This window comes from Excalfactoria chinensis, chromosome 21 (genome assembly GCF_039878825.1).
Source record: "Excalfactoria chinensis isolate bCotChi1 chromosome 21, bCotChi1.hap2, whole genome shotgun sequence".
NCBI lineage: Eukaryota > Metazoa > Chordata > Aves > Galliformes > Phasianidae > Excalfactoria > Excalfactoria chinensis.
This window is the reverse complement of record NC_092845.1, coordinates 3,265,209-3,284,360: the sequence shown is the minus strand read 5'-3', so window position 1 is coordinate 3,284,360 and position 19,152 is coordinate 3,265,209. Positions and strand designations below refer to the sequence as shown.

At 43.9% G+C, this 19,152-nt stretch overlaps 1 protein-coding gene across 2 annotated transcripts in view; it reads left to right on the top strand.

Moving 5' to 3' along the window:
- The first annotated feature begins 9,459 nt into the window (after positions 1 to 9,459).
- CLMP (CXADR like membrane protein) overlaps positions 9,460 to 19,152 on the top strand; it is a 35,474-nt gene continuing 25,781 nt past the window's right edge. Inside the window, exons 1-2 of one of the 2 annotated variants that reach the window (XM_072355081.1) lie at positions 9,460 to 9,525; positions 10,087 to 10,361. In XM_072355081.1, the coding sequence (XP_072211182.1) occupies positions 10,214 to 10,361 (148 nt within the window). In that variant the 5' untranslated portion in view covers positions 9,460 to 9,525; positions 10,087 to 10,213. Of the gene's footprint in view, positions 9,526 to 9,726; positions 9,856 to 10,086; positions 10,362 to 19,152 lie in introns of those variants that run through there. The other variant, XM_072355080.1, reaches the window with a different exon arrangement.

Genomic DNA, 19,152 nt, shown 5'->3' with positions numbered 1-19,152 from the left:
GCTGAGGTACAGATCCCACCTTCAGCTCACATCACAACGCTGACGTGCCACTTCAGATCAGGTGCCAGCAAATGTGTCAGCTTTTCTGCAGCCTTTGTCCACCTACTCTGTCCCACAGCCACATTAACATGGAACTCACCTACATTAACAGTTGATCCAACCTTCCTTCCCTTCTGAATGTCCCCAAGAACAAAGCTAAAGATTCATAACCGCACAGTAAAAGCAACTAGTTTAGAAGATGGCTTGTTCTGTGCATCTGTTAAACCAGAAATATCCCTTTTTACATAACCCCAGCAACATCAGCAACGGAGCATCTGGTTTGCCCAGAGATGAACTTCTCAGTAAGTGATCTCATTGTTCAGTATGAATGATGGGATGCAGCACAAAAAGCTCCATTTGCTTGCTCTGTGAGGGCTGGAACTTGCTTCCCTGGCCAGCAACAGCCAGACCACCCAGCATCTCCCAGCTCAGACAGCAGGCACAGCTTCCACAATGTAGGCTCCAAAGAGCTTTCTGTGTTATCTTCCAGACATGTTATTTTGTCTTCAGTTCCAAACAGACACACAGTGTACTTACAAAACAATATTTACATTTGAGAGCATTGCCATTAACCAGTTGGGTGTTTTTCTTTTCCCTTTTCCTTTACTTTTGAAGGTCAGTCATAAGTAATTCAGAGCTACATGCTGAAGGAACGCATAACGCTCAACCTTTTACATACACCAGGGTTAAAGGACAGCTTACCATCAATAGAAAGATCCCAGATGCAGGGAGAATAGTATCTCAACCAGGACAGGATTCCTGAGCAGCTCTTTACCTGAAGCTTTGGCTTCCTTCAGCTCTCAGCAGCTGTTCTCTTTGGAGGAGGCCATTAAAAACCATTTGTTTGTAACACAGTCAAAGTAACAGGATGGTTCGCATTGCTATCCCTTTACAACCTGTTTATGGAGATTCTCCTTGATTCTCACAGTAACACATCGTGACAGCTTGCTTAAAACATCTGCAATGAAAGCAACCAAAACTTTTGCTCTGACAGAAAGAACTCATTCCTGCCTCTCCTCTAACAAACTTCCTATGCTCATGTTACCAAAGACAGAGGAGGAAGTAATTACAAGTTAAATATCCAAGCGCAGCGACACAGGAGGAGCAAGTAGATCAAAGGGCAATAACCTAAACCTCAACTCTCCTGTGTTTTCAGAACAGCGGTGTTGCCTAGTAATTCCAGGAACTGAACACCCCCCACATTCAGTTTCCAGCTAGAAAAGGGAGGTAATGATATATATAGCTGCAATAGATCTGCTCAGTCTTCCTTCAAAAGGAGGCAATATTACTGAAGTCTGAATGTTTCATTTGATCCTTAAGCATCAATTACTCAATTCCAGTCCATCAGCAAGATATGAGGGTCGTATGGATAGGAATACAAAGTCACAAGTCTTTCTTCCAGAAGTCAAAGTATTCCCCTTGCTTATTCCATATGCTTTTTAAAAAGATTTTTTACTTTAAACTATCAGAATGCCTAGAATTAGTAAAATGAAAAAGGGAGATCAATGAACAGGAGGGTTGAAGCTTTATGATCCTTGAGGTGCCTTCCAACCCAAGCCATTCTATGAACAGAACTGCAAGAGAAAAAATAACCTCAAGTTCAACTTTGTTTGCACAGGCTTTTAGCAGCTTGCTTGTGCTTCTAACACGGCTGTTGGTCATTCAACTGGAACTCTAGTCCTAAGCTAAGAATACACCACACTGAGGAACTCCACCTGCATAAGTAGTCAAAATTAGAAGCTGAAGCAGAAAAGACATTTCATGAGGTATTTCAAGCTTTGGTATTCTGCCAATATAAACTGAAAGCAAAAGAGTAAGTGTAGCAGGTAACAGCCTAACTGAACCAGAATAACTCACTTCGAACCTTCTTCTGTTGCAGTAATCCAAAGCTCAAACATCTGAAAGTAAATTGGCTCCATCTAGTTCCTGTCCAGATACAAACAAGCAAAAGCTTCCTAAAGTATTGTACACTGTTTGCAAATGGATCTGGTTATTATGCAAAGTGGTTTCCTCCAAGCAATGAACACACAATCCTCTTCCTACTCAGGGACAGATTCTATATCTCAAGCTCAGAGATTCAATGGTTTGTTTTCCTTTGTCTAAGAAAGCAGTAGATGGAGGTGGGGAGGGAAAAGCACCACTTCCTAGGTGCCAATTTCCACACTACTTCAAAGCTCTCCAAAAGCTGACAGCTTAGGACAGAGGTTCCCAAGCACCACCTTCCCAATGTCTCCCATTACAATCTAAACAGAGTTGCAGTCACAGCAGCCCAGGAGGAACGACGGCTGTTATGCAGCTGACACGCATTTAAGTGGTTGAAGGGCAATATCTTCATCGCTTGCTTCAACAAAGACTGTGTCCTATCCGAGTCAGGCTGCAGGGTTGATTAATTCCATGAAACGTATTGCTGTGACAAAACATACAAGTGCCACTCAAGGCAGATTTATCCTATATCTGTCAGATCCAGGAAATGACTCACCAAAAGTTGGGATCTACTTTTCTGTAGTATCTATTCCTGACTTCACGGTCAGCCTCTACAATGCAAGATACTGAGAATTAACCTGCATCCAGGATACAGAGGGCTTTTGAATGTAACACACAGAAGAAGGTGCAGGTGGTAACCCAGGAAGGGATAGTGAAAGGAGTGCACAAGTAAGCAGCTTCCTAAACATCCTGAATGCCAAGAGAAGGAAAATCCTGTTCTGTGTTCAGTGTTCTGGGCAAAGGCGCAGTGTTCTAAATGACTGAACCAGCATGCAAGTGAGCATCCTCAGCTAACAGCATAGCAATGAGATTTTCCCCTACATCGCTTCTCATTTCCATTTCTACCTTTAACCTTGTTGTCCTTCCCACTCCCTCACCTCCATCTTTTAAATAAACATTTTGTATTTTAAAGTTAGTTGCAGAAATACAGTTTGGAGCTTTTCCAGGTTGGAGCCTTCAAGTCCCTGTCAGCAGAAGCCTGTGAGTTAGAGAGAAATTTGCAAAAATCTGACACCTGCCACTTTCCATTGAGCTTTGGGTGGAAAATGTCCCTGGCTTCTTCCATTTTTAATGTCAGACTCAGCCTGGCGGAAGAGATTACCTCCAGGTAAAGTCATTCAGAACAGGAGTTTGTGTCTGCCAAGCCCCTCCTCTTTCACCACCAGAACAGCAACGTGTACTTGGGCTGAGCATCGCTTTTCCAATGGCAATGTTTAATAGAAGAGGTGCGTGTTGTCTGTAATTGCAGGATTGCTGCCTCTCAGACTGTATGTCTGAAGCTGGGGCTAACAATACTTGAATCGTTTTTCCTCTACAGGAACGGAGCAAGCATGATAAAAATGATAGAGATCTGATCAGGACAGAACAGGTGCCACAGGTCAGCAACTGGGGAAGCTCCAGCTACCCAGAAATGTAACAGCCCCCAGATGTGTAAGAAAGGGGAGAATCTCAGCTGTATAGTTTTGTTCCAGAGGTTATGGGATTATGCGTTATCTCCCAACCTGAGCTGCATCTTAACCTAGCAAACAGTCTCCTCCTATGCTATCTATCAGCACTTACACATCTCTGTGTTGCAATTAAGAAGGAAAGGGGCATTAAGAAGTTACAAGAGTTTATCTGAGTTTATTCCGCATTAGCGTGGATGTTGGTGAGCTTTAGATTTGAAAGTATTTTTGTAAGAAATGAAACTTTAAAACACTAGGATTTTTCTCCCCATATTCTCCAAGATCAAGTTCTCCATCCTAGTAAGGGGTATGGCACGGAAGACCTGGCAAATCAATACACCTCTTTCAGTGGGAACTACATAATACTGTATTAGGGAGGTAATGATCCATTGTTGGACAGCATACAAGGCTTGCAGACAGCTCCAAATAAAAAGGATGCTGCCTTGCAGGTGATACATTCAGACTAGGACTCAAGTAATAGACTGTAGGTTGCCTACAGTTACCAGCACTGACAGAATACTGAGATCCAACAGCTCACTTGCTTCCCTATATACACTTACTGGGGAACCTGTCTTCCTGACATTCCTCTAAGTCATCTCCAGCCCGAAATCAAGGCACTCAAATTCATCAGCCAGCTATTTCAGACACCTAGAAGCCCAATGGAGATGCTTAGGGAAGTCTTGCACATCTGTACATTCCCCACTGAGCTTAATGGATTCCTTTAGTACAACACAAAGTAGATTTTTTTAGCCACATCTTCAGAAACTTGCTTCAAGTGTCATTTTGAGCTGAATATTATAACCTGAATGTTCTAAAATAGAAGGAAATGGAAGCAAAAGATGTCATTCTTTCCTCACTAATGTCGTAAGATACTGATGCTCTTTACTTATTGATGGTGTGCTCTCACTCCAGCCCAGCAATCTCAACAACTTCATGAATATTTCTGTGTGCACAGGAAGGAAATTGTTATGCGTCTGTCCTTACTACAGGGACCGTGAAGTTTTTTTCCTTAGAGATGCTAGGCTATTGTAATTCAGCTTTCAAGAAGCTTGAACAAACCTGTCTCGTCCACCTGCTCTCCCTTTAACTAGAACTAAAAGGAAGCAAGGACTACAATGCAGTAGCTTACAGAACAGAAGTCATCATAAAGAAACAAGAGGAAAAGGAAAGAAATAGCACCATCATTGTTGGCAGAAATGTGGTCAAAATCAAGGATAAAAAACACAAAATTGGCCTCTGCTTATGCTTTGGAGGCTCCATTGCTCCAGCCCATCACTGTTCTCCTAACAGCAACCATACATCTCAGTCTATCAGCTTACTGATGGTACACTTTGTCCTATCATCCAGATCACTGACATGAATTTCAAAGCACCGACTCAAGGAACACCACTCATTTAGTCAACAGGTAAAGATTTGCTGCCTGAACCCAATAATACAGCTGTTGCCCATCCCTCTCATTGCTGACCCCTCCGTCCCCTATGTTCCCAGGCATGTCTATAATTTGATCAGTACATCAGGTAAATCTGCATCCTTTTATTTCATGCCAGTCTCCCATCTGAATATTGCCCATGCAATGGCTCAATCTAATCGTCAAGATCTCGGTCTCAGGTTTGATTTGTGCCACTGAGACTGTCAGAAAAGGTTTCCCAATTGAGCCGTAAACCTTTCCAAGATGCAGAGACAGCATCAGAGCATCAATGACCACACTAGTATCTTAATAGGAGCTGAAAGAACAGGTCTTGGAACCTTCGCTCCTTACAGCTCATATTAAATTAGTAATATACATTAAATGATTATCTTAGATGGCATTATTTAAACATAACCTCACAGGACATTTGCCTCGAGCAAGCTGCAAAAGAAAAGCTGAGCAATTATGCACCTCACATATGCATGAGTGTACAACAAGTTTGCACATGTAAGTGTGCCTGGGCAGCTTCATAGGCTTCAGCATTTTCAGAGCATATGGACACAGGGCACCAACCCAGACCCATTAAGAATGCACTAAGCCAGCACTTTTAGACTGAAACAGTCATTTTTCAACAGACTGAAGTTTAATTTATCAGTGGGTATGATGCATACATCTCATCAGAAGAAAAATACCTGGTGGTTCTCTCACCATAGGCATAGCACAGCATTTTGATGCCAACTACAGTGACCATAAAGCCTGCCCTGAAGCCATCCTAGATTTGTTGTTTCCTCATAACTCACTCCACACATTTGAGCCTGTCAGAGCAGTTGCACACTGCATTATATTGATACAAGAGCTGAATAACAACAAAGAGAATATTTCAGCAATTCAAGCTGTTCCAACCAAGAGGTAAATATGCCTCTTAACCCAGTAAGACATCGAGACCACAGCACACAGTCATTAAAACTAAATATTGAGCAATTTCAATAGAAGCATGCTTGCTTCAGCATTCATATTATTCTTGGGATCTCCTAATCTTGACTCTGTAGAACTATATGTTCAACGTGGCAATGGCAAAAAATGGATTTATCCTAAATGGCTTCGTTAATGCTTCCTGCAACACTGGATGCCTAATGAAATTATTCTGTTGTTCCAGCCACAACAGTGAGAAGATTTGACTGCTGAAAAGGAAAATGCAACTCAAGTGCAACAACTGTAAACACGAGAAGGAAGGAACGCATCACGCCAAACCAAAACACACACAACCTACAAACAACAGCCTTCATCTTATGACGCCAAATCACTTCTAAGCATCTCAGAAAGACCATCTTCAGATGGTTAGTAAAGTAACAGCTTGTTGACTCTCAGAGAAAAGATAGAGCAGACTCCAATACTGAGGGTGCTCAAATCCAGCCGCTCAGTAGCAATAGAACACAACTCCAGTTTATTGCTTCCCATTGGTTACTCTTGAATAAATAGGCTTTTAACATTCCACATATTGCAAGCAAACTCCGTATTAGTGAGGGCTAAACCAAAAGCCCCAGGGACAGAGGGCTTCTGCCTGGCCCCTCGCTTGCAGCAAGCTGGCTGCCATTCAAAACCACATTACCCCCATCCCGTCTTCACTTTGCAGGACTTTTTAACCCTGGCCTAGAAGAAAACAAATGTTTTTATAGAGCAAGCCCACAAATCTCCACTGACTATTTGAATTCCAGCCTCCTCGCCCCTGCTGTGACAGGTCACTGTAACAGCATGGGGATTAGGACACCTATCAAGCAGTAGGGTGACGTCTTCAGGTTTGTTTCCTGCAATGCTGCAAACAGCCGCCAACCTTTGTCCACTTGTAAATTGAGTTTGCTGATCAGCAGCAGCCAACAGATCGGTTTTACAACATGTCATGGTTACGAGTAATGAGATTAATAAACGAGAGAGAAATTTCTACAAAATCAGTCATTTCCTCGCCTTCTCTGGTTCGGAATAAATCTCCATGTTTCCTTTTGGAGCCCAAAGACCTCACCCCATTGCTAACTGCTCTTAGGGGATTCTATGTCACTCAATCCTCCTCTAACATCCTTTTTTCTTACACTGTGTTTAACGTCACATGCCCAAACCAATCCCTACTCCAGAAGAGATTCATTTACTCCAAAAACATAATACAAAAACCTTTAGTCATTATTGACTGAAGTCAGTAACACAAAATAGCCCTTCTTACCTCAAAGAGAAAAGCATAATACATCTTTTAAGTGTCCTGTATTAAAAACATTTTCTAATCAAAGGACATATACAAAAATATTCATTATAATGGAAACAGCTGCTGTTTTGTATGGTATGCTTTTCTATTTCATAGCGAGAGTGTATTTTTACAGGATAAATGTTTTGGAACTAAACTGTGTGGCCTGAGCTGCTTTAAGACTAAGCAGAGCTTTAAGAAGCTTTTTAGTTGTTTGCTTCTCCATTGAAGATGCACTTACTGACAGCAAGTGCTAAGGCTCGTTGAAGTGAGACTTTTGACTAATATTAAATGACTAATGGTGCTTTTATGATCAATTATTGAAGCTTGCATGAGAGAGACTTCCAAACAACTGGTTTGTAAGTAAATGTCTGAGCACTGATGTGGTGCAAAGTAAGCTTTGCAACAGCAGCCTTGTGAAAGCTGTATGGAAGGTTTATTTTCTGCCCTAGTATTCCTCCTTGTCTGTTTTGAGCTCTCCCATAAAGAGGTTGACTTATTTTCATGGCTTGCTTTGTCAAAGTGTGTTTTGCCAAAGGTTGAACCTACCAGAGCTTTGCTCAGCAGCCTCCCCATGTTCTTCTGGTTGTCCTTGCAGATTGCACCTGTCTTTCTACTGGCTGCATCAATAAGCTGCTTCAATAACTCCATCTGAATGTAGTAACTTTCTACTCAGAGGTCTATGTTGATGTTGTACTGGGAAGACCAGGAGAAGCTGCTGTGTGGCCCATGAGGGTTTCTACAGGTGTTCTGCATGCAGCTATTTTAATCCAAACCTTAATTTTTCTTAACATTTGTGACAGCAACAGTTCATCTACTCTGCTCTTCCCCTACTGAGAAATGTCTGATATACCTTTTCCATGCTGTGTTGCTGTTGTACGAGAGGAGGAGAAATAATTTATGAGCCTGCTGGAAGAATTAGCCCCTTCTGGGGATTAAAAAAAGAATAGAGTAGTGTTGATAAGACCTACATAAGCCCCAAACAGTCAGCAGACGTCTTGAGAGAGGATCTGCTCGTGTGAGTGGCATGTTTGTCCCAGCACATGCCTACCCCAGCCCTTACTGGGTGACACTGGAGGAACATACCCTTGCCATAACAGGTATGAATGCCAGAGGGAGAATCCCCACTGAACCACAAAGCCTGGTTTCCTCTCAAGGAGCTTATTGGAAGGACTGGAGCATGGGAGCAGGTTGAGGAATGGCTTTTCTGAGATGATGGAGGAGACTTTATATGCATGGTCTCTTCTGATTCTCAGGATCCTCCCCCCCCTTTCTGCAGTCACCTCCCAGCTATCCCAGCTGTGTGTTTCTGTGGAGGATGGGCAGCTAGCACTGGCTGACACCACATCTCTCTCTCTCTGTTTCTGATGCATTTATTCTATGAAAGCAAAGCAGCACGCCGGGTATTTACAGCATTGCTTGGGACATCTTCTGTCAGACTTGTAATGCGGAGAGACAGGTGCAGTGCTGCTTCTCTTCTGGAGAGGGGGAGAAAGGATTAAATGCATTTTTCTCCATTGATTTATGTCCTACACTGAAAATTGATGATATTCCCTCAGATCCACTCAACCATTTGAAAGCAAGCAGCCTGTTTGATCAAATGTGCGGGGAGAAGTTAGGAAGGTATCCAGCTCCCAGCTATGGTATGTGATGCTCTGTAGGAACTGTTCCATTCACCTGTGCTGTCAGGCTATATTAGTCAAACACCGTCCATCAGTTTTCTCTCTGTTACAGAGAACAGATGTTTTGGAGAGGAGTCGTGGTTTTATTTTCACCTGTGAAGCAAGGAGGGGTAAAGGAAATTGCTTATAACACGATATATGAAGAGAATTTCCATCCGTGTTACTTCTCTCAAATGGATCTACCTGTATCTCAGGTCCTGCTTTGCCTGGGGTAGCAATGTGTCCCATCTTCCAGTAAATGCTTGCAAAGCTCATACCTTAATAAGGAGTTAAGGTAAGTAAGTCCCATAGAGCTTCTTATAGCCCTGGTGTCAGCATAGCTGTGGCAACAGATTGGCACAGAGCAGCCATCTGAACACTCTATCAGCTCCTTGCTTGCTTTCACAGCTCCTGTGGTCTTCCAGGCGGCCAACATTACCCTTCTGTTCCTATCTGCGTGGGGAGGCTGCAAGGTCTTGGTTTATCTGTGCAGGAGATGTACCCCAGGGTACACAGGTAAAGGTGTAAGCATGCCCTGTGTGCGTGAAGTACAACAGATCAGAGCAGGTGTGTGTGTAAAACACCATTCCCATGGCCCTGCTGGGAGCGGTGATGTTTAGAAGCATTTTAGTGAAGCATTAAAAAGTTCATTTCTGGCTGTTTCAGCTCAAAGGTGGACTGAGCTGCCCGCGAGCTCTGCTCCCTATCAGATTGGGTCCCTCTAATGGAAACTGTTTCGTCTTCACAGCAGAAAACCCGGTAAAGCTGAGCTAGTATTTCTTAATCATACATGGTTTCATCAGATCTTAGGATTTTTTTTACTAGGGACTCAGACCTACTCGGAAAGGAAAAATAATGTAGATAGGAAGCAAGCCTTCAGTAAGACCAAAAGCCGTAATTCTGGAGCTTCGCTGCTACGTAGACATTGTATATATTGAATGTATACGTGTGTTTGTAGCTCTGAAGAGCATTTGTGCTTTTCCCAAGAGCCGCCGAGGGATGAATCTGATTCTTTTTTCCATGCTGGATTTCGCTGCCTCCAAACTTAACCACTCCGACACTCGTAAAATCCTTCTCTCTCCTCCCGAGGTAAATCTCTATATGTCACTGCTAGAAGTTAGCTCTACCTCACCCACATGACTGGTCTTCACTATTAATCCCAGCTGATGGCAGGGAGGGGCTCTTCTGGGAGGCAGCCATGTGGTGAACATTGAGCGCAGTGTTTTCCCCCGCTTCTCTCCTTTCCTTTTCAGACGTGCAAAATCACTCCGTGCTGCTGTCGATGTGAACTCCTTTGCTGCTCTGTCTCTTCTCTTCCAGAGACTCCAGGCCCTGAATTAGCAGCCACAGATCTTTGAGCTCTGGCTGAATCAGGACGGAATATGGACAAGGAGATGAATATCAGAAGGGAAGAAAGAGTGAAGTTGGTTATTTCTCTGGCACATGGATGCAATTACTCTCGGCGCATTCCAGAGGCGTTCTTTTGAATCCCGTGCAGGTCTGCCTGCTGTTCATGGGAGAGAGAAGGAAGAAGGGAGGAAAAGTCCCTTTCTTACTCGGAGACGGAATGTCTGCACTTTCCATCTTCTTTTTAGGTAGGTTGGCTTTTTGCTGTTTTAATCCAACTTCCACCCGCCCCTCTCTGTGCGACCGAAATTCATTTCTGATGAGCTATTTGGATCTGCAGAGGGAAAAAAAACTTTTATGGCAAACTCTGTTTTCAGCGTTGTCTGGATTCAGTGCTTTTTGTGTTGGTTTAGTTATTAGCAGGTTGATGGCCGGGGACCTTTTAGTATCCAGATTCGTTATGTTTCCTTCCTTTAGGAGTCATGGGCATACAGACCACTCTTGGAATGTGTGTTTTTAGCTTAAAAAGGGCCATGTTTTTTGAGCATTGTGCCACTAAGGGGTTTGAACTTCTTCGGTAAAACAAGGTGAACAAAATGTCTTTGTTCCAGCCGTAGTGTCAGATTTGTTTCACTGTTTTGCTTTGCTCAAATATTTAACATTCAGGTTTTTAGAATAAAAAAAAGGGTTATTGTTTCCAATTGATGCCTCTGATTAAAAACAGATGTGTTGAAGTGCGAGAGGGAGGAGTTAAGGGGGGAAAGAATAGGAGAAGGAGGGGGAAACAAAAGGGAGGCAGCAAGAAAAAGGGAGGGAAAAGGGCTGCTGAAATAAAGGGGGGAAATGTAGAAGTTAATGGGTTGAATAGGAGCAGAAAACAGGGGAAGAGACTGAAGGGCTGAACAGAGCTGTCTGATAAAGCCTGTAAAGAAAGGGTTTGCAGTCCTGAGGTCTGTTGAGAGGGGGGACTTGCACATGGGACTGACTCAGAAGCAGCCAGGGGATCTGCATCTCCAGAGGCACTGGGATGTGATGAGTGAGCTTCACTCTGCTCACCACGTAGTGCTGACAAACAGACAGCTCTGAAATCTGTTGTGGTTGAGCAAATCTGTGATTCCTGGGTCCTCCTGCCCCCCAGAACCCTGGGTACTGGTGTGAATGGGGCACAAGTCTTTGATTCCCATGGAAGAGCCAAGCCCCACAGGGTGATGGGCTGACGTGGGTGGACACAGTTAAAATAAAGGCTTCAGACAGGATGATAGGAAGAAATGCTGTGGGAAGCAGCCTTCATTTAGACTCAAAGGTGTGAAACGTGGACCAGCTAGACTTCTAAATGTCCAAAAGGCTTCCTGCAGAGGCCACGTGTTGAAGGCTTGGAGCAGTATGGATAAGCTGCTGCCACAGGAGTGTTGTAGTGATAAGAGTTCCTCTCTTTTGTGTGACCACTGCTGGTTTTATCTGGGGAACACAATGGCTTTTAATCATGCTTCTTTCTTTGGGATCTCTGTAATGCTTACAAGGCATAAGCCCAGCAGCAGAGACAAGCCATGCCCTGAAGAGCTTTTGCACTGAATTAAGACCCAAGTTCCTCAGTTTCTCTAGGAGTTGTTCCAGCTGTGGCAAAGGGAGGACGAACAGCTGCCCAAAGCTCACAGTCAAACCAGGAATGCCTCATTTTCCTGATGCTTTGTTAGTATTGAACTGCCCTGTGATTTACCCTTGTTGTATCTGTGTTGTCAATGGGCAACTTGGTCACCCAGCTTTGAATCCAGCTTCCTTTACTGATATTGGAAGCATATTTTAGTGAACATGAAGTATTGCTGTCTGTGTTCCTTGCTTTGTGCAGGAGATGGGGGATCCTTGTAGCAAGGAGATGGGGGATCTCCTTTGCTAGCTTGAGCAAGCAGTGGAAAGGTGTAGAAGCATCAGTGAGTGTGTGCTTCTGCTCAGTGTTGAAGTAAAGAAGTAATGTGGAGATAGGAGCTTGAAGCCAAGGAAACTTCAGAGGAAAGTTGCTGGTTCGGAGTATTCATTTACACTGATAGTATATGTATATGGTCCTTGTCTTTGATACTGGTTACCTGTAGGATAAGTAGACAGCTTTGTGACCTCTCTTTATGGTGTCTTTGGGAAAAGATTGGTACAGTTTAGTGATTGATGGCACAGGGAATTTATGTACCATACTGAGGCTGATGGATGTGGGTGCAGCCAGTAGCTCAGATTTGTGCACTTAGTCTGGCTTATGATATGGTGTACTCAGTGTGTAGGCATTGCTATGTTACACAGGAGTGATTCTGCTGAAGTGGATGCAGCTCTAATGGCAGGACTACCTTCTGTGCAGATGTAGCTGAGCCCTGTTCTCCCAGCTCTAAGGTCAGTGCATCTCTTACAGGGCTGTCCCAGGGGTGCACAGTTGCTGCACTGAACACCAAGACTTGATCGTCTCACTGTGCTGGGAAAGGTTATGGTGCAAATCCCTGTAGTGCTTGTTGGCATGAGCAATTGGGTCTGACAGCATGCATTTGCCTAGGTATCCACCAGACTTCTAGCCTGAAAATCCTTGCTGAAATGGGAGCTGTTCTGCAGCATTTGGCAATGGCAGGTCAGCCTGGGGCTGTGCTTTCCTACACTGACTCTCAGACTTCTGAGACTTGCTTCCCCTCCTGCTTTAAGAGCACAGGCATCCTGAATGGTGCCCTGTCATGCTTCCTTAAAGCCCTTCTCCTTAAAACTGTGCAATATGGTCCAGAAAAGCCAAGAACCACTGCACTGTTATAAAAACCAGCACTCCTGCTTCTAGTGGGCTTACTGAACTCCTAAATAGACTGGTTCTGCCTCAGCTAGTGGAAAGCAAGTGATTTTGTATCATGTTTTAACAACTCAGAACAGGATTGGAATAGGAAAACCTAAATCTGTGTCTGTGAATAAGCTTCTGTACAGGATTCTGCCATTGGATTTCATCTTTTCCTTCATTGGGTTGTGAAGGAAGGCAGGTGATCACTCTTGGTGCATCGAGCCAAAGAGGGGGCTGTTCTTCAACTTCATAACAGCTGGTAATTGCATGAGCTTATTTTCTTCAGCAGTCAACAAAACAGCAACTGGATGCAAGAACTGTTGGGAGGTGTGAATTTAGCTCTAGGACAGGGCCAAGAGCTCCTTACTGGAATGCTACTCTAAGAAACCCTACGGCAAGGGAGCAAAGATGATATGCGTCCATTTGCTGCTCCAGGGGGAGTTCAAGGAGGCAAGACAATTGAGTAAGCTGCTATCTGGTGGGATATCAGAGTTATCAGTTCTGGCTGTGAGATAGAAAAATTCTTCTAGAGTCAGGGTGGGTTTGCATCACATTTCCTATCAGGGCACTCAATAAGAATGTCCTCTCTTTCTCCAGCAGTGCTTTGTTTTACATGAAAGCGTTTGGATTGCTAGCATTTAGAAAACCTTAGCTTTACTTTGAGGACTGGTTTCATCCCTCTTTTTCTGTTTTACCATAAGGAGAAAAAGGGTAAACCTCTGGAGGGGGGGAAAGCAGCAGGCCAAGTTAGGGTTGAAATACTGAAGCCCCGTCTCTTATTCCTAAGAAATAGTGTGCTGAGGGGAGGCAAGCTTTCTGAATTTCCCATGTGAAACAATTTGTGTTTGGCCATTGTGCCCACAGCAGGCCCTGTTTATACAGAATTAGTGGTCTGTTTCTGTGGGGCACTCAGGGCCGCTTCAGAGGGATGTTTTGTGTAACATAAGAGCAGGCTTCCCAGCAATGCCTGTCATTGCACAACTGGCTTGGAGAGAGACCCTGATGTTTATCCTCTGGATCACAACAGATGCCCCTGTCTTCCTCAAGGCAAACACAGGGCTTTATAGGGAACTTAACAGGTTTGCAGCCTGGGATTTGTTTGAGATCTTAGGAACTGCCTGAAAAGAAATGTAAACAGTCACTCCAACAAAGCAGAGTGTCTATTGGCAAAAACCTGCTTTGTGTGGAAGCAGATTGTTATGTGATGCAAAATGTGTTTAGTAGCAATGAAGAAGGGTGTTGCAAACTGTTTACTGTGCCTCTTCCCTGCAGAATTTGCTCCCAAAGCTTTAGTCCAATGATTCTTCTGGTTTCCAGCTAAAGCACCCCCATCTGTTAACCAAGGCTTGTGTATATTGCACAGTTCTATATGAGTTCTATACGTGTGCAAAGAAAGCTTGGCTCTTGGGGATGTGATGCTGTGCATATTGCTTGCACTAATCTGTTACAAAACAGAGGCTACTTTGGGTGCAGTGGGAACTTGGTGGTGCCCTGTCTGAAAGATGAATGGGTCTCCTTTTTTCCTCAAGCTGTTTCTTCATCTGTTTTTAGAAATGGTTATTTTACAGAAGCAGCCCAGCAAAAAAGCCAAGGGTGAAGTCAGGTCATTGAGGTCTGTGAATAGATGCCGAGCGGACAGGGTAGTGGAAGATGAGGAAATGGAGAGAGCAGGAAGCACAGCAGTGGCAAACGTGGCAAGTGATGGGAAGTCAACAGGGGGAAGGAGGATCCTTCAGTTTACTTCTTCAGTATGCTTGAGTGGAATGACAAGGCAGCAGAGCTCTGCTACCATCAGCCTACATCTCCAGCCAGGGCTTCAGACCCAGCCTAAAACACACTTTTTACACAGGCAGAGTACAGAGAAGGAAAGTGTTGGCAGTAGAGCTCTAGCTGTGCATTGGCACTCAAGGTAGAGCTGGTCCTCTTTTCCAGAAGCTCACTGAGTACTGGGAAGAGCAACCAGGGAATGTGAGTAGGATAGAAGCTGCCCTGCCTTGGCATAACACTGCTGTTAGCATTTCTAAAGCCCTTTTCCCTGTTCTCTGCTTTTCCATGTGACTAAGTAGGAAAACTTACCTTTTCTAAGTCACGAGGAGGACTGAACAATTGTGAAATGCATTGAAGGTGATGAACAACATGGAGAAAATCGTGACAAGTCTTTCTCTTGTTCCTTCATCTTTGCATTGGTTCTAATTAAATTTGTAGGTTTTTTTTTTTCAAACTCAGCATTTCTCTTAATGGGCCAGACACAGTTTCGTGATGTTAGAATTGCTGTCCTTCGAGAATCAATATACATTACAGAGGGTATTTTCAGCCTGGCTTTTCTTCCACGTAGCTGACATCCCCATTTTAGTGGCTGTAAAATGAGTACGAAGCTTCAGTGTGACTCGTTCCTGACTGACTAGGTGGAAAGGTGAAAGTTCAGCTTAGTGCCTGCAGTTTAATTGCCTGTGGTAGGAAAAGGTCAGTGAGAATTTTGTTGTGCTTACAATATGCATTTGCAGAAGGGAGGCCGTTCTCCTGGAAACAGTCTTTTGAAATGGAGCGTGCACAGTTAGAGGCAACTGCTGGCTATGACAGTAGACTGCATGTGGTCTGCCATAGCACTGCTGCTTGTGTAGCATCCTTTGTGCTAAGTGCCATGTATAAAGCTCTGGTGAGCTCAGTCCAGCTGGGCCATGCTGAGTAGAGAACACCTAGGTAGTAGGAATACTGGGAATTCCTAATAGAGAAGGAAACTGAGGCACAGGTGGGTATATGACATGACAAGGTAGCAATATTGTTGTATGTCTTAAACGCTTGTGCTCTGATTCAAAACTGTTTTCCTTTCTAGAGTGTCCCAAAACACAAGCAGAAGTGATTAGTGGCAAGCAACTGAATCCGTCAGCCATCATATATCAGACAGTATCCTGAGCAGTCATTGGGATGAATTCTAAGAGATGGGAAGGTTTGAGTTATCCCTACTTAATTAAAAAGAGGGATCATGGATTTTATAGCATCAGTGTGCGCTGAGGAACTTCCACACATAGAATGAATGTCACCAGAAGAGCCCTCACAAAAGAAATTGAGCTGCATGTTTTCAGTTCATGAATGAGTTTACCCTCTCCCAAGTAGAGAATGATCTCATCTTGCTATCTCACATAGACCTGTGGAGCAGTCACCAGCTCATTAAGCTGTTCCTTTGCATTGAGCTGCTTGGTAAAGCAGAATGTGGAACCTGCTTTAAAAACAACAGAACGAGGTAGTTTTCCAGTGCTCACAATATTTATGAGATGCGTGTTGGCTCAGTCTCATCGCTCAGACTTGCTTAGGCTATTCTTTCTTTTTTTGCTTTTTAAAGCCTGATAAAATTTTAAAGGCCATAGAACTGTTTAATATGGATGTGAGGCTTTATCTGTAGGGTGGGGTGTTTGTGTGCAGGGGCGGGGGAGGAACCTCTCGTGTAACACAGCGAGGCTTGACTATTGAACTAGAATAGCCAGACACTTCTTTTTCTGTTCCAAAAAAGAAAAGAAAATTGAAGGGTTTTCAACCTTGAAGGCAAATCACTTTGTGACTTCATTGTTTAAATTTAGGTTTTGTTTTGCGGGAGGCTGAAGGGGGGGGGGGGGAGAGGATCGTTAGACTCGAAGCAAAAGCCTTATAGCCCAAGGACTGTCACTTCTGATTACTTCCAGTGACACTTCCAATTATTTCCAATCACAATTCCAGGGACAAGAGGAAAAAAGCCACGTTCTCCAACATCAGGGGCTTCCTTTCTGAACAAAAGATGGCTTATCAAACCTCTGCTTTAAAAGGTACCATTGCCAGATTTGGAAATCTATTCCAGTAGGGTAATTCCAAAGCAAATCTGATGGGAGTGAGGCTCCAGTCCAGTGTCTGGCAGTGTGTCCTGCTGGGATTCTGCCTTCTTGGATAATATTGGGGGATTGCTTCATTTGCCTCAGGCATTTACTGGCTCTTGGGCTCACTTCACCGCAGCAATATGCAGTTTCAGCAAATGTCTGTCTGATGCTCTGCGGGTCATAAACTATGAACATGCAGAAGTACTGCTGATGGGAAAGCCAACTTTTGTTTTTCTGTGCTCAAAATGGGAAACGTCTGCTGCTGGGACTCTGCTGACTTTTTGGGTAACTCGCTGTATAGATTTTGGTGCAGTGGTAAAAAGCTGTGAGTTATTATGCCCTTCAGAAAGCCCCTGGGAATGGAAGGCCACAGGGAGGCAGCAGAATGACTGATGAGAGAGCCAGGATTCCTCAGGGCTTGTGCCTCAAGGCCAAAGTTGACTGCTGCTGTTTCCAATGGCAGTGGCAGATGAAGGCTGACCCCAGCTTGTTGTAGGAACAGAAGTATCAGTCTTAAATATTTGCTGGCTTTTAGCTGTGTGGGCAGTTAAAGACCTCTCTCCCAGTCCAACTTTTGCGTTGGTTCTGAAGGTGTTGTTGCATTGTGCATCCATGTCTGTAGGTCTGTATTGAAGCCGGCATCCCTCGCAGCTGTGGCTGTCCCATGTGGAACACTCAGTACTCACTCCAGAGTCCCAGCATTTCTCATAAGGAGCTGTTTTCCCACATCCACTCAATCTGGATCCATGTTTCCACAGTACTGCTTTGTCATGCTCTGATGTGGTCTGTGCTGTGGGCTAAACCCCTCTCTTTTCATTGTTTCCAGCTCTTGCTTGGAAACAATGGGGATTTTTGTTAAGACAAAGCATAACTTTTGTTTTCACAAATACTGTATTTTTTTTTTTTTCTCATTTCTTTTCCAAAGGGGAATTTTAAGTAATCCAGAGCTCTGTCTGGTGAGAGCACCATTCAGGATGTCCAGATCCCATTGTTGGTTTTGCCAGTAACTGCGATTTAAGTAATTGCAGGCTCCATTTTTAAGTGCCTGTTAGTTTTGAATGTCTCTGTTTCGAGTGGTAAGCTGCTTATAAAGGGCCAGTACTGGTGTGCAGATGGAAATGCAGAGTCTCATGAACTTGATGTGCTCACACCAACTACATCAGGTGCCTTTAAAGCAGTCGGGATTTTGGGGTGCAGTTGCAAACGTTGGCTCCAGCTGCTGCATGCTCCTTTGTGAGCACAGAGATGAAGCAAACTTTCTTTTGTGAGATGTAAAATGTGTTGAAGTCACTGTAGAAATGGTGCTGCAGAAATCGGGAGTGATAAGCCTGTTAAGACACATCAGGCACTGGTTTAATGAGTGAAGATGAAGCTGCAGTTCAAGAGATTCCCCATCAGTGTCACTCAGTGTGGCAAACAGCATCCCAGTGTATCTGGCTTTGTTAAAGCTCCTTCCATTTAGCCCAAAGCTACTCCTGGAGCAAACTAAGGAGACAATTCTGCAGCTGCTTGTTAATTCAGGCCCAATGTGACCTGGTACAACCAATGTACCTCTGAGCTCCTCTGCTCTGGAGTTAATGATCCTGCATTGCACAATGTTTTTTCCTCCAATTGAACTCCCATCTTTTTTCTTATTTAGTAATGCCTTGGGCATGTTGTTTCCATTGTGGGATGGTGATGAATACATACCCATTAGAAAAAGGCACTGAATGCAGTGGAGGCATTTTTTTCTAACTTGTCAGCAAGCATCTTTCCTTACCCTATGTCTTCTCCTCTGTGAAGTCACCAGGAGGAAAGTGAATGGAACAAACCTTGTTGTACCAGATGTGAGTATTCAGGATATTTTCTTGGTTGTATGTGCTCTGTCACAGGGACCATTTCCTTGCTTGTTTGCACTGTTGCTACAACACTGCTACAACACTGCACACTTGAAAGCTCGCACAGCAAGCCAGAATGTCTTAAACTTAGTTTTCTTCCTGCTTTCTGTCTGACACCAGGCGCCAGGTTTGCATCTGCTTGTGTGAAACCCATGCGAGGTAATTCTACATCATAAATTCATGCAGTGACAAGAGAAGCTAGGAACCCCAAATGCTCAGAGAGCATCTGAATAACTAATTGAGGCTCTGAGGGTGCTCAGTGAAGGGGGGGGGGGGCTTTAAATCAGGTTTGGTTCTGGCCAGATCTCAAAGCAGCTGCTGCTAGCAAGATTTGCTTTGCTAAAGATTGGAGAAAGCGATGAGTTTCCCATCAGTTTGTCACCAAGATCATCTATCTTATTAACTTGATTATATCTGGTTTGAGTTCCTGTGATGTTTCCCTTCTTTACCTGAGCAATTGGTGCTTTTATTTAATGCTGACTTAGCTACAGAGTGATCTGTGGTAGTGCAGAGCAGACCTGCA